At 54.8% G+C, this 26,336-nt stretch overlaps 1 protein-coding gene across 1 annotated transcript in view; it reads left to right on the top strand.

Moving 5' to 3' along the window:
• Window positions 1-2,300: 2,300 nt before the first annotated feature.
• TNFRSF1B (TNF receptor superfamily member 1B) overlaps window positions 2,301-26,336 on the top strand; it is a 35,533-nt gene continuing 11,497 nt past the window's right edge. Inside the window, exons 1-8 of the mRNA XM_043485390.1 lie at window positions 2,301-2,468; window positions 19,677-19,776; window positions 21,906-22,034; window positions 22,454-22,603; window positions 23,205-23,298; window positions 23,711-23,940; window positions 25,077-25,154; window positions 25,750-25,784. Coding sequence (XP_043341325.1) covers window positions 2,391-2,468; window positions 19,677-19,776; window positions 21,906-22,034; window positions 22,454-22,603; window positions 23,205-23,298; window positions 23,711-23,940; window positions 25,077-25,154; window positions 25,750-25,784 — 894 coding nt within the window. The 5' untranslated portion in view covers window positions 2,301-2,390. The remainder of the gene's footprint in view (window positions 2,469-19,676; window positions 19,777-21,905; window positions 22,035-22,453; window positions 22,604-23,204; window positions 23,299-23,710; window positions 23,941-25,076; window positions 25,155-25,749; window positions 25,785-26,336) is intronic.

Raw genomic sequence — 26,336 nt, forward strand, 5'->3', positions numbered from 1 at the left:
GATTTGGCCAATGGGAGGCACTGGTGGGCGACTGGAGGGTGAGAGGAGGGGAGAAGCCAGGACTCTCTGCTCAGGCCCTGTCTCTAACAGTGACTCTGTCTCCTCCATGTTTCCAGATGACTCTGGATGCCCCAGCTCCTGGCTTTGGTAATGCCACTTGCAGCCCCAGAGATGGTGGTGGCTTCTTGTAGTTGCTAAGCTTGGAATAGTATCCCTTTCCCCTAATTCTTCTTTTAATTTCTCTAACATCTTTATAACTAATTCCTCTGTATTAAGTACCTTGTATAGCCTGGCCTTTAAGTTTGGGTTTCTTGGTGGCTCAGATGGCAAAGAACCCGCCTGCAATGCAGGAGGCCTGGGTTCTATCCCTGGGTCAGGAAGATCCCTTGGAGAAGAGAATGGCAACCTACTCCAGTATTCTTGCCTGGAGAATTCCATGGACAGAGGAGCATGGCAAGCTACAGTCCATGGGGTCACAAAGAGTCAGACATGATGGAGAGACTAACACTTTCACTTTCATAGGATCACTAGATAGAGGGCTTGCTTTCCTGTTGGGTTGGCTGTCACCCACCTCTTGGAGTCTAGCTGGTGGAGCTGAGTTGGAAGGTGGAATCCCCAGAGGATCCCCATGGTTGGGTGGTGGTGGTGCTCCTGCTCCCTGGCATGGGGAGCTGTTGGAGGGAATGAGTCAGGGGGACCCACTGGGTTTGGGGTGTGCAGGGGACACCCACGGAGGTGACACCCCGCTCCTGGTCTTGGCTCTCTCTCAGGGATAAGGAAGTCCTCCAAACTGCTCCCAGACAAGACTTGTAAGGGCCAGAAGAAATCTTCATGCCAGTTTTAGAGGCTGACCCTCTCTACAGAGTTAATGTTGTGGGCTACGCTAGCCTCGCCCTCAGCGTGGCCCATGTCTCAGAAATGTGTGGGAACCAGGTAATTTCCCAGTCTCCTGATCAGGAGGTGGGATTTTCCATCCCTCAAGGGTCACTTCCCAGTTCCTCACGCAGTGCCTAGAAGCATCATCCTTACCATCCCTGGGGTTGGTGGCCAGAGCAGGGGGTCCCTTGTTTTGGGGCAGTGAGGGAAGAGAATAAAGTCCTGCCCACCCTGCCCCCCAGAAATACCCTGTGTGCTAGGGGCAAGGACTCCTAGGGCTAGTGGAACGTTTTGGTCATTCAGGGCTGGTCCTGGTATTAGAAGCCCTGGCACTCAAAGTGGCAACTAGAACGGGTGCTCAGATGTAAAATAAACTCCAGGGAAACCAGCCTTCGTGGCCCTTGGCCTGGGCCAGGCCCCCTCTGGGCCCCCACAGTGTCCTGGACAGTTTTCTGTCCCAGTCTCTGTTTACTTGTCTGCTACCAAGACTGGGGACTCAAGGAGGTCAGGGCAGGGCCAGGCTCTCTCTGAGGAGGGTATGAAGAATGTTTAAGGATAAATGAGCAGATGAATAATAGAAGTAACAGCTAATATGCATGCGGAGCTTACTAAGTTACTTAGATACTTACATTATAAGTTTACATGCATGTATAATATATACTATATTGTTGTTTAGTTGCTCAGTCCTGAGGGACTGTATGCAACCCCGTGGACTGGAGCCTGCCAGGGTCCTTCTGTCCATGGGACAAGAATACTGCAAGAATACTGGAATGGGTTGCCATTTCCTCTCTAGCGGATCTTCCTGACCCAGGGATTGAACCTATGTCTCCTGCGTCTTCTGCATTGGCAGGTAGATTCTTTACCGCTGAGCCACCAGGGAAGTCCAATATATACTATAGTATGTTTACTCCATAACTTTCGATCTTCAGACTATCTCTTTGAGGTCAATGCAGAGATTCAGACTCAGGTGGTCCGACTCTAAAGTCTAAATGAGTGAATAATCTAGGACGCCCCTAGCTGAGTTCGTGTCAGTTTTGTGCGAGATTTCCCCAAAATTGTGCCACACTCCTCCACAAGAGTGGAGAGCCTGACGCGGGTAGGAGAGGTATGTGGACCCGGGCATGTCGACAGGCAAAGCCTCGGGGCACCACAAGCCTGGTAGGAGCCTGTCGCCCATAAGGGTTTCCCGCGCCACCTCTGGGAAGGTTGATTTTAATAGGAGGCGATGTTAGAAGGAGGTTGCAGGGTCCCGGCGGACGGCGAGTGGCTGGCGCTGGAGGTCCGGACCCAGCGCGGGGGCGGGCAGACTCGGGTGAGAGTCCGGGCTGGGGTGCAGGGCGGCCGGCTGGGGGGAGGGTGCAGGAGGAGGGCAAGGAGGTGTGTCCGCGCCCGGTCCCGCCCCCCGGCCTGTCTCCGGCCGCGCACCGGCTTTCGCTTTCAGTCGGAGGCGCGGAGGCAGCGGAGCGGGACCGGAGGCGCAAGGGCGCGAGGGGTTGGCCAACCCGCCGGCACCTATGGCGCCCACCGCCTTCTGGGCCGCGCTGGCGGTCGGTCTGCAGTTCTGGGCCGCGGGCCGCGCGGTGCCCGCCCAGGTAGGTGACTCGCGCGGCCCCGCGGAGGGCGCCATCCCACCCACCCCCGGTTTGGCGCGCGTCCTCCGCCCCCGGGGCACCCTGACAGGGGAGCTGGACTCCAGGCCATGGAGACAGGATCAGACGCGCGCGCCTTTGGAGACCTTAAGGGGACCTCGGGTTTGGCACACGGGCGCCCGAGGTCCGAGGTCTGGAACTCTGGACACCGCGGTCGGGGGTCGCACCCTGGTCCCTCCGTCAGCGCAGCCCAGGGCGTTGGTGGCCGGCCAAAGGGCTCTGGACAGATCCCAGCCAGACTCTGGACCCCAGCTCCCGTTACCCCTGCGACCCCTGCCCTCCCCAGGGTGGCTTTGGGGTGAGGGTAGGCGGTGAACTGTACTGGGGCGCTGTCCCCACTGCAGATGCCCGGCACCTTCTTCAGAAGACTTCCTCCTCTTCTGGGCAGTGCTTTTCTTCTTTCTTAGAAATACTGGGGCTGCGCCTCTAAAAGAATAGGGCAGGTGTGCAGTAAGTGCCTAATAAGGGAACATTCAGACTATGGGCTGTCTTCCGTGCCCTTTGCCCAGACCCCACTTCAGAGTCTGCCCTGTCTGGACTCTGGGGTGATGGGGAGGAAGATACTGTCCTAGAGTACCCCTGGTCTGACCTCCCTGAGGATCTGGGGACAAGGGTGAGGGAGGACTTCTGGGCTGGTTGTCAAGACTGACATGATCTCTAAGGGGCTCCAGGAAAATAGAGAGATCAGAGACCCCAGAGCTGTTATTCAGTACTGACTGCACTCACCAGACAGCAAGGGAGAGCGTGCAGAGGACTGCTCCTCCTTTGCCCTTTGTGCCTGGTAAGACTGAATGGCCCCATTTTGCAGAGAAGGAAAACTGAGGCTCAACAAACTCCTTGTATTTCATGGAAGGGCATGGGAAGGTGCTCTTCCCTCAAAGAGGACATCTCTTCCTTTCCCTTCTTGGCAAGTGAGGAGGTGTGCCTTCATCCCTTCTCATGATCTTATGGATGGGTGTTTACTGACCCGTCTGGACATCTTGACCAGGGAGGAAAGTAGGAGGTGACATTGACTCATGTGAGGTGACTCACAGGCTAAGGATAAAGATACCTTAGAGTCCAGTTCTCCAGGGCAGAGGATGGAGGCTGTCAGATCAGAACTGACTCACTCACATTTGGTGTGGGGGCGGGTTGCTGCCCCAGAGGTTGTTGTGTAAACAGAGGAGGTCAGGAGAGTCCCAACTCTGAGACCTGAGTATGGATGACCATGGCTGTGGTCCCCAGCTTGCCTGCAGGGTGCCAAGACTAGGGGCATTGCTCGGCAAACCTGGGTCATGCGAGCTCCTGGGGCGGGGTGGGGGGGGCGGGGAGGTGTGGGGCTTCTCTTCCGGACAGCGGCCTCTCGTCCTGGAGTTGTTAGAGGGCTTTGCCTGAGTCTCTCGCTTCCCTCCCCTGTGACCAGCTCCCATATCAGCTTGTTCCCTCCTTCCCAGGATGGTCTCATCGCTGGGGCAACCATCCTCAAAGTAGAGCACCTCTCTTCTTGCCTGAGAAGCAAAAGGTCCCCAGTGACCAAGGCAGAAACTGCCCTCCCCTCCACCCCACCTGCTGCCCCCAGGTCCCAGGCCAGAGCGAGTGAGGCATCCGGGTGTTTCACGGCCGTTGTGTATCTTCACACTCGGTGCTGTTCCCTCTCCATGGTAACCCCTCCCCCATCCTTCAGGGTCTTTTACACATTTCCCCCTATCCCTACCCCAAAGCCTTTCCTCAGTTTCCCAGTTGAATTTGATGAACTGCTTTTAGAACTCCCAGCCCTTCATCTCCCTTGCGGAGAGACGTCATTCTATTTTTTATGCTGGTGTTTTATCCACTTCAGTAGATGGAATGTTCCTTGAGGACAGGTTCTGTGCAATCTTCCTCCTTATTATTAGCACCGCAACAGCACCTGTTTTTTGAACACCCACTGAGTGCCAGGTACTAGGCTTTGAATTTAGTTGCAGAGTCTTGCTAAAACCTTCCTTATAGCAGCTCCTAAAAGGTGGTCTTCTCATTTAGAGATGTGGAAACCGAGTCTCCGAGAGGTTACGACATTTCCCAGGATTGTAGAACTGGAGGGTGGGGGGTGAGGAGACTTGAACACAGGTCTGCCTGATTCCAAAGCCCTCCTCACTCTACTCCCCCCGTGCCTGTGTCCCCTCCTGCCCCCAGCCGGGTCCCTGGCACTCGGTGATGTCCAGTTACATTGGATGTAACAGAGCGAGTTGCAGAAAGAGCCCCAAGGAGACTTGAACTGACTGCAGGTGCAGGAGAATCACTTTGCCCGCTGGGTTTTTGCCTCTTTTAAAAGCTGTATGTGCCAGCTGGTGTGCAATGCATCATTCATTCATCTAGTCATTCATTCATTCATTCGACAAAGAAATGCCAGTAAAGCTGACAGGTTAGGTGGGCGATTGGTGCCGTCTGGTGGGGTTGGGCAGGACCCCAGCTGTCTAGCTTTCTGTTGTTGCTGGGAGGGGGTTGAAGGGACCTCTACCTGCTGGGTGACCTACCTTCCCCTGGAAGTCCTGAGGCTGAGGGGCCTCTGTTTGCCTTATTATTATTATTTGCTTGGGGCCAGCTGGAATTAGGGGAGAGGTTGGGGGCCCTCAGTTTGGCCTAGAGATATCGGCCTTTGGTGGAGATGGGTGACCCAGGGCACCTGCTGTCCTATTGGCCCCTATCTGAGACCCCAGAGGGGAACCTGCTTGCCGGCTGAGGATGTGGCCCTCACTGTGGTCTTGGGGCCTGGCCCAGTGGCTCCTGGAGCACTCTTCTTTTCCAGGGCTGGGAGACATTTACGGTCTTGACCATCAGTGCTTCCTGGAGGAGTAGCCAAGAAGGATGGGGGGGGGGAGTTTTACTGCCATCCATGGGGTGTTTGTGTGTGTGTGTTACCTTCAGCTCTACACATCAACTTAGTTCTCAGATTTATATGATGCTGGCTGCTTTTCTGTTGATCAGACATGCGAAACACACACACTTGCCTCAGGCCCTTTGCACTTGCTTCCAATGTTCTCCTCTGGTCTCATTCCTGTACTTCCTTCTGCTCAAATGAATTCTTCTCAAGGGTGCCTTTTCTGGCCAACTTACATAAAAGCTCCCCTCCAGATACTCTCACTCCCATAATCTGCTTTGTTTTTTTATATAACCCTCCTGGCTTATTAAATTTCTTTCACTTGCATTGTGTCTTTCTACTCGACTGTTAAGTAAGGTGTGGGCAGGGACTTGTTCACTACTGTAGACTCATAGCCTAGAAGAGGATTTCTCATTCTCAGTGCTCTTGACCCTTGGGCTCGGTGGTTCTGTGGGAGTTGTCCCGAGAGTTGTAGGATGTTTAGCAATGTCCTTGACCTCTACCCATGAGATGCCAGCAGCACTGGTCCTTCAGTTGTGACAGCTGGAAATATCCCTTGATAGGGCTTCCCTGGTGGGCAAGTGGTTAAGACTCTGTGCTTCCACTGCAGGAGGCACAGGTCTGATCTCTGGTGAGGTGACTTTTGCATGCTGTGAGGCTCAGCCAAAAAAAGAAAAAAAAATGTCTCCAGATACTGCAAAATGTCCCCTGGGGGAGAAATTACCCCAATTGAAAACCGCTGGCTTAGAACACTGCCTGACATGTAGTTAGTGCTAAAAATATTGAATTAATGTCCGAAAATATTCATCTGACCTTTATAATGACCCTGTTTTTTAGATGAGATAGCTGAGTTTGAAGAGCCAATGGTGGCAGGCGGGGCTGGGCTCCAGTTTGTGTCCTCTCTGGGGTGACTCTCTGGGCTCTTCCTCTGCTCTGCTGGTCTGCTGAGGCTAGCAGTGCTCTCCCCAAAGTGCTCACCCGCCCACATCCCCCTCTCGGCTCGTGACAGGGCCACCCACTGGCAGTGACTCAGGAACCCAGGAAGCATGTGATTTGCCCGGAAGCAGGCAGGGAGGGAAGCCAGGGGTTTAGGATAGAGTGAGGGGGGCTACCGAGGGAAACAGGAACAAAGCAGAGATGCTGTGACTCCCACTTCGGGACATCCCATCAGGCCCCACGAAAGCAATATTGATGACTTAGAAGAAGAGCTCCAGCCTCAGAGGTGGACAGACCTTGGCTCACCCGTTACTTTTCTGTTTATAGACTGTGTGACCTTGACATATCTGTCCATCTATGGACGCCTGCCTTTGTGTTCCCATCTGTAAAATGGGAATGATCCCTCACCTCTCTGGCTGGTTGTCAGGATTAAAAAGTGCTTTCTAAGTTGTGCAGCCCATTGGCGGTTGTTAGAGCATCTGTGGCTTTGCTGGACCTGGGAGTCCCCATGGAGTCAGATCCCCAGGGCCCCGCGGTAGGGGTGGCAGACCTCCATGTGCCCAGAGCTCCTGCCCAGAAAGAACAGTTTCCCTCCAGCCCGCCTTCTAGCTCTGCTTCCTGCTCAAGACCCCCTTCCTGGGGCCCCTCACAGCACCTGCCCAACTGCCTGGCCTCAGGAGCCCGGTGTGTGGCAAATGCTAAGGGGTCAGGAAATCCTCTCCTCCCCCAACTCCTTTCAGTGAGTGACAGGTGCTGGATCTTATTTGAGGGTGAACAAGGGGGACATGGGGCATAGAATAGGGGAGTCTCATGACCTTGCTGTGGAGAGGATGCAGAAGGCCTCGACTTTCTCACCATCAGCAAGATGGGCATGGGATGACTCCAGACTGCCTTTAAAATCTCTTCCATCTTTGACCTCTACAATCTGGAAGATTCTGTTTACTTGTAACCCTGAGAATGGGAAGCCCTGTGAAGGCTCTTCTGAGGTCATTCTGTCCATGGCTGCCATTCTCCAAGTGGCTTCTGAGATAGCAGGGCCCTGATAAAGGAGCACTGGCCTGGGGGCCAGGAGACCAGAGTTTCCATCTGTGCACTGATGTATTGGCTTACTGTGTGACCTTGATCGGGTTACTTAACCTCTCTGGGCCTAAGCACCCCTATCTCTATAAAACCTAACAGCACTGATCCTAACACACTCTTGGAGTGCTGGAGAAGCATCAGCTTTGTTTGTGCTTGACATAGGCCACAGACTGGGGGTGAGGGGGTTTAAGAGTTTTCCCAGGAAGGAGAGTCCTTCCCTCCCCACCATTAATATCTCTGCTTCTCAATCTATCTGCTTGCTGACCTCAATCCCACTTGCTTTGCCTGGAATGATTTCCCTGACTCAGGCTGCAGTAGCATCAAGGCTGCTGGTCAGCTTGCAGCCAAGACAAGATGCACAACCCTCAGGCAGAGGCTCCACGGGTTTCCCACCTCCCTACCCCTTACGACCTAGTTAGCCCCTCTTAACGTTCAGGCACTTCGGGGCTGAAAGTTTGTGCCGTGGGCATCACTGGCCCTGCTGCCTGGGATCCCGTAGGTAAAGGGAAGCCTTGAGTGGGGAGAGCGCGTTCCTTGAAGAAGTATTTGTCCGTGTGATACCTCTGCACAGCCATCCCCCTGGTTCTGAGTCCCCGGGCTTTGGGCGTGAGCGCCCCCCTGCTGAGATGTTGACTGTGGGGTTGGGACTTTGGAGCCCACAGTCAGTTTCCACTGTGTCTTGTTGTGAGGTCACAGGTGGTGGTGACATCACTGTGGTTTGGGGCTCTCGAGGTGCGTGCACAGGAAGAGGAAGTGTCTGTTCACGGAGAGGGGTTTGCAGGAGTTGATTTCCGACTGCCCCAAGTTTGAGCAATGCTGGGGGGAGGGGCTAGGGGGGCAGGGCAGCTGTCCAGGAGTCCCCAGCTCTGTCTCTGCCCTGGTGTCCTGTTGATCGTGTCAGATCGCCCTACCTCTCAGCTTCTGTGTCTTCTTTGCACGGGAGGAGGGCTTGGAACAGGCTGCATCTGGGTTGTCGCCTGCGGAGGTTGAGGATCACGATACTACCTTGTGTTACTAGAACAAGACCTGTTAGCTAGCCCATGAGGCTGCAGAGCCCACCTCCCTGGCCCCGGGTGGGCCAGGTACCCTCCTACTCTTGGGAGCAGACACTGAGTGGGCATGTGTGGGAACAGTTGGCAGCCCAGGGTGACTTCAAGGGACACAGGTGGACCCCTTTGGCCAGCAAACTGCTGGTCCGTCCCCGGCTTCAGAGCCGGGACCCTAGGTTGATTCAGTGCTCTGACCGAAGATGGGGCAGAAATCCCCAGGGGCTTTTGTTTTCCTCTGCCGTCCAGACAGCAGCCCACCTGTCTGTTTCCATCTAAGCCCGGCCCTGTGGCGGGTATGGCTGATGTGGCCACAGATTCAAGGAATTGAGTGGGCCGGAGGTTGAGAGTGGCCTGGGGAGGGAGTTGGGGCAGGGAGGCTGTGGATGGGCATCTTCCAGGCCATTCACAGAAAACCTTCTCCAGTGCCGTTCAGGAGAGATGCCCAAGACGACGGAAGTGAGCAGAGCGTGGAGCCGGGAGTGGGGGTCCCGGGCCCAGCCGTGGCTTGGCCTCCAGTTTCAGAGGGCTTGGCCAGTTCTCTTCTCCTCGCTGACCCTCAGCAGACACCAGCACACCTGGCTCACTCCCTCTCTAGAGTCCTTCAGTGCTGACTGTTAGATGGGGAAGAGGGGAGATGGTGGGGAGGGTTGGTGTCTTCGGGCAGGAGGTGGCCTGCCACTCTGGCCTCCGTGAGGCTCCGGCTCAAAGCCGAGGTCTGGACTTGACAGTGACTCTTGAGGAAGGGCCCCAGCACGTGGCTTCAGTTAGCAGGACCCCCGCCAGCATCCAGGGCACCCCTCCCTGCCCTCTGCTGCCAACCCAGAGTCCTGCTTCTGTCTGTCACGCGTGCGCAGAGGCTCCAGGTTCATTCAGGTTGTCGCTGGTGAGCCTGTCCCCTCCTGCTCTGCATTCACAAGCCCCCAGTCCTGCTGCTTCCTGTCCTGTCCTCCCTGCTCTCTCAAGCCCCCATCCCCCACCTCATGTCATGATCCCCTATCCTCTCTCCCCTCCTCCATCACCCCATGTCTTCACTCTCTTCCTGATCTGGCCCCTTGATCCCCTCCATCTTTTCTTGTCACCTTCCTGATTCTGTCCACCACATTCCTCTTCCTGCAGTGACCACATGGGATCTTTCTAAAAGCTGAGCCCTGGAGGGTGGGCTAGATTGGGCTGAATGGATAGTTGGAGGATGGATAGCAGGGAACAGTGGCTAGACTCAATTAAGCAACCGCCTTGTTAGACGCAGTGATGGTACTTGAGGCTATAAGCTGGCGGTGGTTTAGTCACTTAGTCGTGTCCAACTCTTGTGACTCCCATGAACTGTAACCCACCAGGCTCCTCTGTCCATGAGATTTCCCAAGCAAGAATACTGGAGTGGGTTGCTATTTCCTTCTTCAGGGGATCTTCCTGACCCAGGGATCAAACCTGCATCTCCTTTCTTGAAGGCGAATGCTTTATTGCTGAGCCACTAGGGAAGCCTGAGGCTATAGGCTATTCAGGATCAATTGTACAAAATTTAAAAATTAAAACATTGTAGCAGCTATAATTTTTGGAGCATTTACTAAGCACTTTACTTGTGTTATCTCATTTAATTCTCACAGATGTCCCTTGAGGTATATACTGAGGTTTTTAAACCTCATTTATTGAAAAGAAAAAAGCAAAACACCTTTGATGCTTCCCTCCAATAAGAAAGGAGTCTGGATTCAAACCCAGGCATCTTTGTCCCAGTGTCCATGCTTTCAGCTGCCCCACTCACTTTGAATCAGGAGTTGAGTTAACCGGGAGCCACCGAGAGTTTTTGGACAAGGGAGTGACCAGAGCAGAGGATGTATTAGGAAGATCACTCAGGCCTCAATGGGGAGGACAGGCTGTTACTGTAGTTTAGGCAAGAACTCTGGGCTGATGGAGTGGCAGCAGAGCAGGAAGGAAGAATCGAAGGTTTCAGGAAGGAGGTGGGCTTTGGATTGGACTAAGATCTAGAGTGGGGGCAGAGGACTGGGGAAGAAGGGGGAGCTGGCCTTCTCCACCCCTTCCTGCAACATGAGGCCCCTCTGGCCTTAACTGTGCCCCTGCAAACTGACTGTGGACCATGTCAGCCCCCTGTGTTCCTGGAGCTCTCGTGGTCAGCCCCAGGTGAGCCCGGCCTCAGTCACCCTGGCCGCTGCTGGAGTGGACCTACTCCACTCCAGGCTGGGCAGGGCTGGCCTGAGCATCTCTGGTGTGAAATATGATGAGTCCTACCGTGGGCAGAGGGGCAGGACTCCTGGGGGCCTGCTTGCCTCTGCTGCCAGGACCTCAGGACCTTCTCCTTGGTTTGGTTTTCCTCTCTGTGGTGAGGTGGGGAGAAAAGGGACCCCCCCCCCCCGGTCACTTCCCTTTGAGGGCTGGGAGAGTACAGTGAACCCTGAGCTAGGACTGACGGCCAGTGGGTGCTTCGTGGGTGCCAGGCAAGGGTCTGGTGCATCATTTGCCCCCAGTGATATCTGTCCTTGAGGCCACCAGGGGAGGGGTCCCCAGTATCATCCCCATTTGATGGGAGAGTCAATCAAGGCACAGAGGTTAAGCTCTGGGCTCAGGCTCTCAGCTCTCTAGAGGGCAGAGCCAAGAGTCCACCCCAGATGGCTCCCTCCAAGCTCCAGCTTAAACCACCCCCCGGATGTCACAGTGGTTGCCGCGGCCGTGAGGGGCTCTGCCAGCCTGAGGACGCCACCCTCTCTATAAATATATGCCCATTTCCTGCCCAGTTCTCATGCTGTAGCCCCAGCTCATTTCAGCTAATTGGAAACGAAAACTTTTGCTTCTGTTAAACAATTCAGCATCTATTAGGTGCACACCCCTCCCCCCGCCGCTGTGGGCTGTGCACTGGGCTGGGCATGGAGCCGTGAGTAATAAAAACCTAACGAAATAATGCTCAGTTTTTACTGCTGCCGGGCACGGTGCTGAGCATGCCACACGCCTTGGCCCAGTGAATCATAACAGCCCCATGAGGTGGGCACTGCTTTTGTCCCCATTTCAGAGATGGCGAAACTGAGGCTGGTGAGTGACAGGGCTGGGACCGAAACCTGATGTCTTGCTCAGAGCTCACGCTAGAGGGTGCAGACACAGTGGGAAGATACAGGGAAGCAAATAATTTAACCAAGAAGTGGTCTGGGCAGTAGAGAGATAAACCCAGGTTGTCACTGGAGCCCTCGGGGAACCTCTGACCCCCAGAGAACGTTTCCTTGAGATGATAGTGGAGAGGACTCTTTTTTTTTCCTGGAGTATCAATTTTACTTTACAATTTTGAGGAAAAGCATTATTTTCACATTAAAACTAATGTATAGCTAACACAGTGCTGTAAATCTACTATGCTCAATAAAAATTTTAAAAAACCAAAAAAACAAACGTGTATATTATGGCATGACATAGAAAAGTTTCATGGTAAAACATAAGACTTAAAAATTTCATGTTGTTAGAGCCAGCATATTTGAACTCCTTCCTTAGATTACTTTTCTTCCTTTTCCATTAAGGTATCCTTTGGTGGAAAAGTCTGAGTAGTGTTGATGTAGTAGGCTTGGCAGTTAAAGAGACCTGATTTCTAGGTCTGACTAGTGGAGAGGACTCTTGAAAGAAGCCCAAGAGTTGGCCCTGTGATGGGGGTCGGCAGGATACTGGGGCAGAGGGAGCAGCAGGAGGAGGCATGGAAGAGGGGGGTGGCCCAGAGGGGACAGTGCAGGGTGAAAACAGGGTGGGAGATGCTGGCATGGCCCAGGCAGTGACCCCCAGGCACCAAGCTGAGAACATTGAGCTCGGGCCAGACTTGGTGTAGGAAGGTGACATCGGGTCTGTCTGGAAAGCCTGGGGACCAAGAAAGAGTAAGGAGGTTGTAGGTAGCAGAGAGATGCTCAAGGCGGGGCCGAGAGAGATTGAGGAGGTGATAGGGCCGGTCCTGGGGGGTGTGTGTTGGGGGGATGGAAAGGGTTGAGGATGCTTTCTGCAACTAGACTGAGTGTTCCTTAGGGGCAGGGACCACACCCTATTATCTTTGTACCCCGGTGCTTAGAACAAAGCGTGGCCCCAAGAACCGGATACCAGCCTGGGCTTCCTGTCTGCCCCCAGCTCACTTCTAACGCGACATCACAGGCAGTGGGCCAGGAGTGGGATGTGTCACCCGGGGCCGCCGCCTGTGATGTGGTCGGTCCTCCTGACGCAGGTGCCCCGCGTCTCCGTGACGGCAGACGAGCCTCCACCGCCTGGCTCCGGCGTCACCGCCCTGTAGGCTGCACCCCGAAGTCTTGGGGCTCCTGAGAATCCCCTAAGATCTAGGCCCAAATGGCTTTGCTGTGTCTCACTGTGCGTTGAGGCCCCCAGGGACCTGCCATGGAAATGATATGGTTTCTCTATTGGTTGAAACCGGTTTCCATTTGTGCGTGGATCCCTGGGTCCTTGGGCAGATGCTTCTGCTCTTCCCCAGGCTGTGCTGTCTGCCCTGGGGTCCTGGAGACCCTTTTGCCTTGCTCACTGTGTGTTCTCCAGGTGGTCACTCTCCCTCTCTGGGCCCCTCGTCTCTAAAATGAGACAGCAAGAGAAGATGCCGGGGCTAAGACTATCTGAGGACACCGAGGGAGAGGTGGCTGAGACTAGCTCCTGTCTGCTACTTGTTGGCTGCGTGGTCCCAGACATGGTGTAGAACCTCTGGAAGCCTCTGTTTCTGCATCTCTAAAATGGGGTGATGCTGACCTCATTGTGTTGGTTCAGAGATTAAACAGTGCCTGGGAATGTCCCCAGCACTGTCTGCACACAGTAGGTGCTTCTCCTGGGTCTGAACAGCCTCTCTGTTCCCCCTACTCTGTGAAAAAGAGAAGTTTCGAGGGGCATGTGCTACTCTGCAAGCCTGAAGCTTCCTCCGTGGCTTCCTCTCCCATCGTGTCCCCTTCCTGGTCTCACTGTGCCCAGGGATGCTCCCGGGGGAGGCTGGGAGTCGGACCCCTTCCCAAGGGTACTGGCATCTAGGGTGAGGGGGTCTCCAGAAAATCAAGAAGCCTTGGAGACCCCCACAGTGCTGCATCAGTATGCTGGCAGGAAGGGCTGAAGGTCTGTAGATTTTGTGCTTTCAGATGCTTTCAGATGCCACAGTCTTGGTGGCAGCCTCTTCTTCCTCCTCCCCAAGGCCTGTCCTTCTCTGCCTTCCCCTCTCACAGTCTATTTATAAATAGGAGAAGGGGCTGGGAGCCCAGACTCTGGGGTGCCTGCAGAGTCTTGTTCGGGGAGCAGCGAGGCAGGAAGTCAGCTGGTGCAGGGTTGCCCAATTCCCCAAAAGAGAGCGCTGACTCAGGCTCCAGAATCAGAGGGACCTGCCTGGTGCCCTGGCCCTGATGTTGCTGGATGGGCCACAGTGCAGTGCCTGTCTTGCCCTGGTCTCCCTCCTCAGGCCTGGCTAGCTGCCATTTCTGGTCCTCTAGGGTGAGAGTGGGGAGGGGTGGGGAGGGGAGGGAGCAGAGGAGAGAGAATTCATGCCTAACTCACCAGGTAAGTCTGGTCCCTCTCTAGCTATGCCCTCCTGCACACCTCTGTGGCTTGCCTCCTTTTAAGGACTCACAGCCACATCCCTGTCCCTTAGCCTGGACACTGTGTCCTCTGGCCACTTAACAGACCCCTGGCCCCTGGGCTTTGGTCACTTGCCCAAACTCTTTATTTTGGGGTCCCCTCACCGCTCCAGGTGAGGTCCTCTTGAGTAATGACCCTTGGAGACCACCTACATCTGGCCTGCCTTCTCCCCGCTCTGCTCCAAGGAGGCTCACTCCACTGTCCCACAGCTGACCTGCCATGGTCTCCTGATCTTAGGCTTCTTGAGGAATGGGCTGGGGCCAGCCTGAGGGTGACCACAAAATTCCAAGGGTCACAGGTCCGCTTCCCCAGACTTCCCTTCTAGGAGGGAAGGAAGCCCGCATGGGCTGCCCAGCACCTCACCAGAACTGGGTAGTCTGTTTCCAACAACTTGTCCTTGGCTTGCCTGATCTCTGCTGAAACCAAGGCAGAGAGAGTGCCCAGTTCCAATATGCCATCTGACACAAGTCCACACCATGTGCAGACCCTTAGAGTTTCCCCTGGGTCTCCTGGGAGTCTGGCAGAAGCTGATGGACCCCAGTTAAGAGCCCCCCACCCCCGGCCTGTGTGCCTCTGATAACCCGGGGAGGAGGAGGCAGGCAAGCTGTTATGTCACCATTTTATAGGTGACAGTGTTGAGGCTCAGAGAGAGTAAGTGATGCCCCTAGGACCAGCTCATGCACCCAGACCCTCTGAACTAAGGTCACTGCTACTCCTGTGATGCTAGGTGTCTGTGTACCTGGGAGGATGGACATCTCCAACTCCCCTCCTTCCAGAGCCCACCTGCTCAGGCTTTCCTCACCTGGGAGAAGGTTTGAGGGACAGCTGGGCTGGGAAGCCCGCCTCCCAGCCCTCAGTCTTGCCTCATATCCCAGCCCCCACATCCCAGGTTGTTCAGTTTTTCCGTCTCTCACATGGGTGGTCCACCCGCCCACCCCATCCTCCTGAGGTCTTGGGAAGGGGCTGAGCTTTTTGATACTCATCTTTAAGGAGGCAGAGCTAGGGCCTCTCTGGTGGCTCAATGGTAAACAATCTGCCTGCCAATGCAGGAGACATGGGCTCGATCCCTGGTCTAGGAGGATCCCGCATGCCTCAGGGCAGCTAACCCTGTGTGTCACAGCTAGTGAGCCTGTGCTCTAGAGTCCGGGAGCTGCAAATGCTGAGCCCACGTGCCGCATCTGCTGAAGCCCGAGGGCCCTAGAACCCGTGATCTGCAACAATAGTAGTCACCACAATGAGAAGCCCGCGCACCACATCTAGAGAGTAGTCCCTGCTTGCCACAACTAGAGGAAAACGCCTGTGCAGCAACAAAGACCCTGCATAGCCAAAAATAAATTAAAAGTTAAAGAAAAAAAGAAAAGCCAGATCTGGAAAGAGCTTAGAACCTCAACTAGGCCACACAGCCATATTACAGATGAGGAAACTGAGGCACAGAGAAACCTGTTAACCACCCAGAGTGGGGAAGCTGCCTGAGTCGGGGAGGGAAGACCTTTGGGGTGGGCCCTGTGGCGGGGAGGGTTAAGATCCAGTCTTCCTGGGGTGGGGAAGAAACACAGGGCTGGAGGTGAGGAGACCTCTTGGAGGCTCAGTTTTCTCATCCGTGGCTGGGGAATAATAACAGTACGGACCTCACAGCGCTGGGCTGAGGAGTCAGGGAGACAGTAATGTATGTGCGCAGCTCTGCCCGAGGCAAACTTTCAGGAGTGGGTGCTGCTGTGTCTGTCTCCCAGCGCCCCGCCACCGCTGCCTGGCCCCCTGGCTGTGCGTGGAACACACGGAGCATGTCCTTGCCGGAGCCCCTCGTCTCACCTGGCTTTTCCATTCTCCTTAGCTCCTGCTACCCCTCCCCATTTTCCACCATGTGTGTCTGTGTCTCCCCCACAAGAGTCCAGCTTCCTGGGGCAGGGACTTGCATGTGTCTGATGCCGAGTGCCCACCACCTAGAACCACCTGCGTGCCGTGTGTTTGTTGAACAAATGAACGTTTCCTCCTTGGCCCGTGTCTTTCTCCACCACTAAATGGGAGGTTGTCTGAGATGATCTCTTAAGGTTCCAGCTCAGCCCATCCTGAGCTGCCGTGCCTCCATCCTGCTCCCACTTCTGGGTCCTTTCTCCTCCTCATTAGCTCCCACGTGTCCCTCTGGCATCTGGCACAACCGTGGATTAGTTGGGCCAACCCTCCCTACTCACAGACTCTTACCTTTGAGCGTTTGGTGGCCTCGCTCCTGCTTGCTTCTGAGAGGTCAGAAGCCCGGTGACTCAGGCAGGTCTGAGCAGTGCTGGGTCTCAGATGCTGGAGGTCCCTGCCTGCTGCCGGAGACTGGCTCTTCTGAGGTTCCTGCGTGGTCACCTGGGAAACCAGCTCGGAGCTGAAGTCAGAGGATGTTGGCCTGAAGCTGAGGGAGGTCCCCTGCACTGGTGTGTGTGTGTGAGAAAGAGAAAGAGAGGGACTGAGAGAGAGAGAGAGCGCCCATGTGAGCCAGCGCCCACATGAGCCAGCGCCCACGTGAGCCAGCGCCCCAGGCTCTGCTCAGCATGAAGGTGGATGAACAGGAGCTGGTGGCATGGTGGTGACTGAGGGCAGAGGGCAGATCCCGGGCGCTGGCCCCTTCAGCTGTCCTGAGGAGGGGGCCAAAGATTTCTCCAGTGGAACCAGAGTAAGGGTCACATCGCATCTCCACCTCTCCCCTCCCAGACCTCAGACATGTGACTGCATCTCCCTGAGCTGTGAAATTGGCACATACCTGCTAAGGGGTGGGAGTGGGATCTTAAAAAGTGCCTGCAGCCAGGCCTGACAAATAGTTGGTGCCTAATGTGTATCTAGTTTTTTTCACATCCTTCTTGAAGGGCCAAAGCTGGAGGAGTGATGGAAGCACATGGTGGGAGAGGGTTTGGGTGGTGCTTGGGGTCCTGGGTCTGTGTTCAGGGAAGGGGAGCTTGGGCCCCCCAAGAGAAGGGAGGCAGGTTAGGGGCAGCGGGCATATGACCTTGGGTGCATCACTTTACCTCTGGAGCATCTGTGAAATGTTGGGGAGGAATCTCTGTAGGTGGAGCACGTACAGTTGCTCCTGGGATGTAGAGGAGATGGAGCTGCAGACTCCGATGTGAAGCTGCTCTGAGGCCTGAGGTGGATGAAGTGTGGGCCCTAATGGCCCCTTGTGCACAGTCCTGCCACCAGCCAGGCCCTGGCATGGCCTTTGGGAAACCCCAGGAGGCGGGTTTGCTTCTGTCTCCATTTTCCCATTTGTGAAATGGGTACAATCAGATGTGCCTTACGCACTGGATGTTAGATTCTTCCTTCCCGTTCTCCTTCCTCCTTCCTTTCTTCCCTCTATCATCATCTCTCCCTCTCATATCTGTCTATCCATCCATCATCCCTCCATCCATCATCCATTCATCATCTGTCTTCTCCAATCTCCCCCTAAACACACACACACACACACACGGTCACAGGTCACCCACCTGTTAAATGGGTGGTTAATGCTCATCAGTGAGGTCTAAGTTTTTACTCGGGGACACTGTATTTTGAAAGGTCAGGTCTGCTAAGCATGCTGAGTGAATCCAGTACTAGCCAATTCATTTCCTCATTTTAAAATGTCAGTCAGGCTCTCCTGTAGGTGGATGTTGTGTGGCTCTGAGCCTCCCGGACCCCAGACAAAAGAACTGGAAGCTTGCATAGCCCTAAGTTTCCCAGAGGCTGCTCACCATGTTCTGGGGGCCTCCAAGGACCCTCAGCTTTTACTGCTGCTTTGCTGACCTGAGGCCCAACTTGCAGGACTGTGCTTTGGCCTGGTCTCTGCTCTAGTGAGCAGGGCAATGGAGGGAGTGACCTTTTGTCCCGCTCTGCAAGGGGCTTTCTGTTCCTCATTGTTTAGCCATGACATGGCAGTATTTTTTTTTTTTTTTTGTCCAAGAGGATAAACAGGCGTCAAGATGACTTAAAGGAGAGCTGACCTCCTCTGCCCGCTTAGGCTGGAGTCAGAGAGGCAAGAGGAAGTGTAGGGAAGATCTTTCATAGCAAGATTCAGACAGGAAAAGACCTGGGATGAGAGGCCTCAGGAAGGCCACTCCGGGCAGTGACCGGGGGCCCCGGGGGTCCGGCTGCCTGCCTTTGTCCCGGAACCCTTGCCCTGTGGGTGGAGAGAGAGGCCAGACTTGGCCACAGCAGGGCCCTTTCCCGTCAGATCCTCTGGGCCCTGACAGGAAATCCTCCCCCAGGGAGGGCAGGCCTCCCTGGGCTGCATCTTGGGGAGGAGTCCTTCCCCACCAGAAGCTGCGGGGCCTGTGGCTCCCCTAGTTACACCGAAGATGCTTGTAGGGAAGAAGCCCACTGTGCGCAGGGTCCTTGAGACCTGTGCCTGCCCCCATGGAGGGCAGGGGGCTGGAGGGAAGGAGCTGTGGCTTCTCCCTGTCTGATGGGGGAGGCTGCTGCCCGGGGTGTTCAGTCTGAGCCGGAGGAACAGCAGGCTGCTGCAAGGGGCATGGCGGGGACAGACCAGCCCTCCCATTCCATGTGGTGAATGCACAGGTGAATGTTGGAGTGAAGGGGGGTGTGGGCAGCACAGTTCTGTGGTTTTGGGGCTCCCGCAGCCTCCGCCCTGACCCATCCCCAGGTCATCTTGCTCCAGCCTGTGTGCCGGTCAGGTTTGCTCAGCAGCGGGGCATCAGAATCACTTGGGCAGGTTTTCTTCTTTTTTCTTTTCCACAGTACAGCTTTCTGGGCCCACCCCTGGGCTCCTGACCCTTTGTTGGGGAGGGAGTTGGCATTATAACAGACCCTTCCAAGGTGCTTTGGAAACACGCAGTGCCACACAGTCCCCCCAGCCACCTCCAATAAATGGGAGGAGCCCTGAGAAGGGGCTTTGCTTCAGGACCAAACAGGAAAGGGAGAAGCACCAGGACTCTGTGTGTGTGTGTGTGTGTGTGTGTGTGTGTGTGTGTGCGCGTGCATGAGTATACACACATGTGTATGCACAGGCATCAGAGCAGGCTGGGAGGACAAGAAGGTACCTCATTTCAGCCCCATGAGATGATTGCTAGAAGGGGGCATATTCAGTGTTTAAGGAGAGCCCAGAGCAGGAGGAACCTGAATCAGCCTGGGGGAGTCAGGGAAGGCTTCCTGGAGGAGGCAGCACTCAGCTGGAAGGATGAAGGGGTGATTACCAGGTGCAGGAGGAAAGAGGGCACAACCGAGACATGGGCACTTTGTGCTGAGCTCTGATTCCCTGGAGAAGGAAATGGCAACCCACTCCCGTATTCTTGCCTGGAGAATCCCATGGACAGGGGAGCCTGGTGGGCTACAGTCCATGGGGTTGTAGAAGAATGGGACGTGACTACGGGACGGAGCACTGCGGTTCTCTGTGACTGAGGCCACCACCTTCTGGGAGGCTTCAGGGCCTCACATCTGCCGGGTGTAGGGTTAGGAGCCGGCCCCACCCTCTGGCCAGCTGTTTCGGTGTCTCCGCCTGCAGACGTGAGTGTGCTACGCTGAGGGGGGTGAAGAGAAGATTAAAGAAAGCACCTCTTCTTCCTCTATCTGCCCGCCTCATCAAAGGGAGAAGTCCCCACATGGATAGAACTCCAGGAGGGAGAAAGCCAAACACTTGCCGGGCACAGATGGGGCTGTGGGAGTCCATGCTGATGGCTCTGTTTCCCTTCCCCCTTCCAGGCTGGGTTTACCCCCTACATCCCGGAGCCCGGAAGCTCATGCCAGCAGCAAGAATTCTACAACCAAAAGATCCAGATGTGCTGCAGCAAATGTCCACCAGGTAAGGGGTGGCCGCTGGGGCCCTCGCCTTCAGCCTGGCTGGGTCCCTGGGCGCCAGTGCCCTGAAGAGAGTCAGTGTGTGCGGGGGTTAGGGGGTCAGGGTCATGGCCCTAGACTCTTAACTGAGCTCCCTCTGGTTCCATGAATCGACCCCCACGGTCCCTCTTGCTTCTGGGCCGTTGCATATGTCGTTCTCTCTGCCTGGCACACTTCCCAGCAACCTTCCCCGGGTGCACACCCATTGATCCTTTAGACCTCTGATGGCCCCCTCCTCCAGGAAGCCTGCCCGCACTGCCTGGCCAGATCGGGCTCTTCCTTTGAGCTCCCACTGGCCCTTGGCAGCCCCCATGGCAGCAGCTCTTTTTACACTGTGATCATGGCCTGGATCTCCTCTATGGCCCCCACTGTGCGCTACTTAGAACAGGGACTGTGTGGCTTGTTCTTTGCTGAATCCCCAGCACCTGGCACAACACCTGACACATAGCAGGTACTCGGTGCATATTTGACTGAATCAGTGACTGCTGCCCATTTCACAGGTGGTGGCCCTGAGGCCTCATCCCAGTTGGGAGAGCCAGGCAGCTCAACTCCCAGGGCTGTCCATCCACTCATTTGTTTATATATTCATCCCTGTAATGTTTATAAAGCATCTGCTAAGTGTCAGGCACTGAATGCTGGGAACACAACAGAGAGCAGGGCAGGCAAAGTCCTCACCCTCATGGATTTTGCATTCTAACCAGGACATGAGACAGATAAACCAATAGAGGAGACAGACATGTGGTCTGTGAAGGAAGCAAGACAGGGCAGGGCAGGTGGAGGCAGAGTGGGACGTGCTGGTCATGGAAGACCTTTCTGAGGAGCTGACTCGTGGGCAGAGATGTGCAGGGGGTGAGTCATGCAGATATACGGGGGGACAGCCTTGCAAAGGCCCTGAGGTTGTTAGCTTGTTTGGTGTACTTGGAGAACAGGCAGGCCAGTGTGTGGCCCCAAGTGAGTTAGCAGGGACCATGGTAAGGAGTTTAGATTTTATTCTGCAGGATCTACAAAGCCACTGGAGAGCTTTGAGCCATTAGCTTGAGATGTGGGCAGGCACAAATGCACCTGTCACCATGGCCATTTTAAGAGATCCCAGGGAAGGGACTCTTCTTTCTTCTGTTAACTGACAGGGTCTCTGTAAGAAGGCACTTGACTAGCACAGCAGTGAAGGTGCAGGATAGGAATGGGGCTCAGAAGAGAAACTTCTTCAAGGTTTGCCTGGGTGTTCTCCATCGCCTGGCACATCTTTGAGGCCCCAGGAGTCCCATGGCCTCATCCTTGATAGAATACCAGGGATGACTGCTGCTGCCCTTTTTTTTTTTTTAACCTTTCTTAGATGAAGAATTTCAGCCAACTATAAAGAAGAAAGGATAAGACTTCCCTGGTGGTCCAGTGGTTAAGACTTTGCCTTCTAATGCAGGGGCTGTGAGTTCCATCCCTGGTCAGGAAGCTAAGATCCCACATGCCTTGTGGCCAAAAAGCAAAGCATGAAACAGAAGCAAGCAATCAATAAAGACTTTAAAAATGGTCCACATAAAAAAAAAATTTTTTTTTAATAAGAACTGGTAAACCAGTTCTTACTAAAGTGTTATTGACTGATAATCGGCAGTTCCAATGGTGGAATTCCAGGTACCTGAAAAGAGCAGAAAAGGAAGGGTTAGTCACTTAATCGTGTCCAACTCTTTGCAACCCCATGGACTATATCCCACCAGGCTCCTCTGTCTATGGAATTCTCCAGGCAAAAATACTAGAGTGAGTAGCCATTGCCTTCTCCAGGGAATCTTTCCAACCCAGGGATCGAACCTGGATTTCCTGCATTGCAGGCAGACTTTTTACCATCTGAGCCACCAGGCAAGCCCTAAAAAAGAGCAGAAAGGAAGATATTTTAGGAGCACTTTAGGGTTCAGAGATGGAGTGATGGCTGGTACACACTAGATGGGAGATGATGCAGGAGTTGAAACTCTATCAAAGAGCCTCCCAACTAGGCCTCAGAACTCTGGGGCGCTGGAGGACAGAGGATGAGCCTGGGTCCTGGCAGAAGCCACCCCCTGCCCCATTGCCTTCCTCCACTGAGACTTCTGGCCTTCACTTTTTCAGGCTTCCGTGTACAGTCTTCATGCAACACGACCTCAGACACTGTATGTGCCTCCTGTGAGAGCAGCACATACACCCAGCTCTGGAACCTGGTCACTGCGTGCTTTAGCTGTAACTCGCGCTGCAGCTCTGGTGAGTCGGCTCAGAGTAAGGGGTGGTCCCAGGCATCCTCTCCTGGCCCCCGTGAACTCCAGCCCCTTTGGCCTTGAGCTGGCTGGGCTTATTCTAGACCTTTGTTTTCATACCCGAGGACACATGTACAGTACAGCTCTTCACTGTTTATCATCCTCTTCAATAACCCCTTGGGGCAGGCAGGCCAAGAGCAGCAGTGGGGAAACGGTAACGAGTTGAGGACGTTGTGCCTGGGAAACTTGTTCATACTGTGACGGAGACTCTGTGGCCAGCAGTCTTTATGCCCCTTCCAGAGGCCGGTGCAGAGGTCTGCTGTCTGTGGGTGGTGGGGCTGGGTGGAAAGACGACAGAGTGGGCGTGGAGATGGGCGTGGCCGGTGGAGGGAGGCGTGACCCTCGGCCGTCTTCTCCTTCCTCTAGACCAGGTGGAAACTCAAGCCTGCACGACGAAACAGAATCGCATCTGCACCTGCAGGCCAGGCTGGTACTGCACCCTGGGGAGGCAGGAGGGCTGCCGGCTGTGTGTAGCGCTGCGCAAGTGCGGCCCTGGCTTCGGCGTGGCCAAACCGGGTATGGGGCCAGGGCGAGAGGTCCTTGGGGTACCCCCTTGGGTCTCTCCTTCCTAGGAGCATCATCAGGGCAGCCAGGTGCCGATTACCCATCTGTCCACTCGTCCTGATTCATTCTTCCCTCCAGCCCTCCTGGTCAGGCACCTCCTGTGTGGTAGGCCCTGGGGATCCAGAGATGATCAAATTAAGCCTTAAGCTACTGGAAAGTCAGGTGGTGCCCCAGGAAGACAAAGTCACTAGAATTAGTTAAGGACAGACCACCCAGGGGTGTGTGTGTGTGTGTGTGTGTGTGGTGTGAAGGGGTGGAAGTGCAGACAGAATCTCTCACCTCCTCAAGACTCCCCGGGGCTGTGTGTGTGTGTGTGTGTGTGTGTGTGTGTGTGTGGTGTGAAGGGGTGGAAGTGCAGACAGAATCTCTCACCTCCTCAAGACTCCCCGGGGCTCTGTGTGTGTGTGTGTGTGTGTGTGGTGTTAAGGGGTGGAAGTGCAGACAGAATCTCTCACCTCCTCAAGACTCCCCGGGGCTCCATTTCCCCTAGAGCCAAGGCCCACCTTTTCCATGGCGTATCTGAATTGGTGACAGTTTCCAATTTTTTGTGAAGGAACTGCAACAACAAATGTGATATGCGCTCCCTGTGGCCCGGGGACGTTCTCGGACACAACATCACACACGGATACCTGCAGGCCCCACCGGAAGTGAGTGGTTGCATCCTCTGGTTCTGGAGGAGCAGGGAGGGGCTATTCCCCCAGTGATCCTGAGGCTTCCAGCACAGATCAGCTGGGCCACAGTGCCTGGGATCTCCCCAGTTACTTCCTTGGGCGGAGGCATTGCCGAGCCTGCTCCAGTGTTAGGACTGGTTTATCTGACAGTGGGCGGGTGGATCCCTGAACAGCCTGGTGAACAGGAGTTCTGTCCTAGAAGTGAGGGGTGAGGAGCATGGGGATAGGTCGGGTGGGGACAGGAAGGGACAGTCTTGAAAGAGGGCGTGGCATGCAAACTCCCTCCCCTATCCCAGTTGCTGGGCCCCTTGCATGTCAGCCTGGCTCCCACAGGTGAGCCCAGCTACCCTGAGTCATTCAGTCCCAATCACGCCTTCTCCTCCCACAGCTGTAGTTCCGTGGCCATTCCTGGTACCGCATCGACAGATGCAGTCTGCACCTCTGTGCTCCCCACCCGGAAGGTGGCCCGGGGCCCAGCCACCACAAGATCCCAGCATATGGAGCCGACTCCAGGGCCCAGCACAGCTCCAAGCACCTTCTTCCTCCTCCCAAAAGTCCCAAGTCCTCCAAGTTCCCCAGTGGAACAGCCCAACACAGGGAACATCTCTCTTCCCATTGGTAAGTCTCAAGAGGTCCCGTTCATCCTTGCTCCCTCCCTTCTGTCTTAGCACATGTGTGCTAAGTTGCTTCAGTCGTGTCTGACTCTTTGCAACCCCAAGGGCTGTAGCCTGCCAAGCTCCTCTGTCTTTGGGATTTCCCAGGCAAGAATACTGGAATGGGTTGCCATTTCCTCCTCCGGGGGATCTTCCCGACCCAGGGATTGAACCCGCATCTCTTACGTCTCTTGCATTGGCTGCCAGGTTCTTTACCACTCATGCCACCTGGGAAGCCTCTTAAGAGTCTGACCAAGAGCTTGTTATGGGCTGGACCCTGTGCTCCATCCTGGGATGCAGGTGGCATTGAGACCTGCTTTCTTCCAAGATTTAGCAATGCCACTAAGAATTCCTGGGTGGGGAGGCACAGGGTCCCTGTTTTATCTCAAAGTGGAGATGGTCTTCTGGTTGCCATTTCTGGTGAAACACTAGGCTTTGACAGTGGGCTGGGCCAGGTCACCGTGTTGTGGGCTTCCCTTCTGGACTACACCAGAGGGCTCAAACTTGTGGACCTCAGGCTGAGTGTGGCCAACAGGCGTGTTTTCTTTGGTGCATGGATTTTGGTTTGTTTGTTTTGTAATCAAATTTCAGAGTCTCTGCCCTGGGCTTGTCCCTTGCCAGCAACAGCCCCAGTCATCTTTGGTCATTGACTGACCTAGTACATTTGAGTTTCCTTGATTTGGCTGGGGCTTCCCAGGTGGCGCTAGTGGTAAAGAACCCACCTGCCAATGCAAGAGACGTAAGAGATGCGGGTTCGTTCCCTGGGTTGGGAAGATTCCCTGGAGAAGGGCATAGCAACCCACTCCAGTATTCTTGCCTGGAAAATACCATGGAGAGAGGAGCCTGGCAGGCTATAGTCCATAGAGTCACACAGAGTCGGACACCACTGAAGTGACGTAGCATGCACACATTGGGTTGTGGTTGCAACCCTTTGGGCTCTCTAGTTGTGGCATGCTGCCTTAGTTGCTCCAAGCCATGTGGGATCTTAGTTCCCCAACCGGGGATACAGTCCACGTCCCCTGCTTTACAAAGTAGGTTCTTAACCACCGGACCCCCAGGGAAGTCCCAAGTTTACTTTTTGAACTTCTCTTTTCCTTCTAGGACTGATTGTGGGTGTGACAGCATTGGGTCTGCTACTGATAGTTGTCGTGAACTGTGTCATCATGACCCAGAAAAAAAGTAAGATTCAATCCTTCCTTCCTTCCTTCATTTGTTTATTCCTTCATTCAGGGAGTTTTTCTGGGGGGCCCCCTCTGAGTCCAGCACTGGGCACAGCTTTATGGGTCAGACAGAGCTGGGTCTGGTAGACCCTGTTCTTAGGAGCTTAGAGCCTGGGGCAGAGAGCATTTCCACTAACTCATCTAGTAAGAGGTGAGATGCTATCAGGGCTATCCAAGAGGTGGGAGTCCAAGATTCTTGTCTAGAAATTCTGGGGGATTCAGCCCTTATGGAGCAGGTGGCATCTGAGCTGGGCAAGATTTTGATGGAGACATGAGTATAGGAAAGAGAGGGCATGCAGAACAGTGGGGTGTGGTATGGACAAAGTGGGCCAGGCTGAAGAATGGTGGGTGGTCCGGAGGGGAGGGGAGCAACGTCAGGCCGGCTGGAAGGTTGGGAATGGGGGTTTCTGTGTACCTTGTCTGGTAGGTAATTGCTCCCCCAGGACTGAGCCTACTCTGAAAGCTTCTGCTTGGGCCCCATGCTCCCTCTTAGTTAAAAAAGGTGTGACCTAAGGAAGTTGCTCACTGACTGGTCCCTTTTCTCCTCTCTGCAGAGAAACCCTTCTGCCTGCAAGGAGACGCCAAGGTGGTGAGTGCCCCTCTGCCTGCCCCCTCTGCCTCCATGGTATCCTTCCTGCTGGGCCGGGTTGTCCCATAGGAAGTGGTGAATTCTATAGGTTGGTCTGTCCAGCCTCAGGCAGGATGCAAAGCCCCAGGAGGCTGCAGAAAGACCGGCCAGGATCTGTTGTGGGGGCTGATAAAGGTGGCATCTGAGCTGGGCAAGATTTTGATGGAGACATGAGTGCAGGAAGGAAAGGGCAGACTTTCCTGCAGAGCAGCGGGGTGTGGTTGGACAAAGCAGGGCCGGCTGAAGAAGGGTGGGTGTTGAGGAGAGGAGGGGAGCAATGTTGAGCTCAGACGACTGAGCGTGAAAGGCCACATCAGGGAACAGTAAGGGTAAGTGGGGTCAGTGGCAAGCATGTGGTCATGGACCCATGCTGTGACCTTGGGCTGACATGAAATTGCTCATGGCTGGTTCCTCACCATTAAGTGCAGACACTGTCTCAGCCCTGCTTGTAGGACTGTGCCTTTCACCCAGCTGGCAGCAATTCCCAGCATCTCCGAGATGTTTACAAAGCAC

Source organism: Cervus canadensis, chromosome 13, assembly GCF_019320065.1.
Source record: "Cervus canadensis isolate Bull #8, Minnesota chromosome 13, ASM1932006v1, whole genome shotgun sequence".
In the NCBI taxonomy this organism is placed as follows: Eukaryota; Metazoa; Chordata; class Mammalia; order Artiodactyla; family Cervidae; genus Cervus; species Cervus canadensis.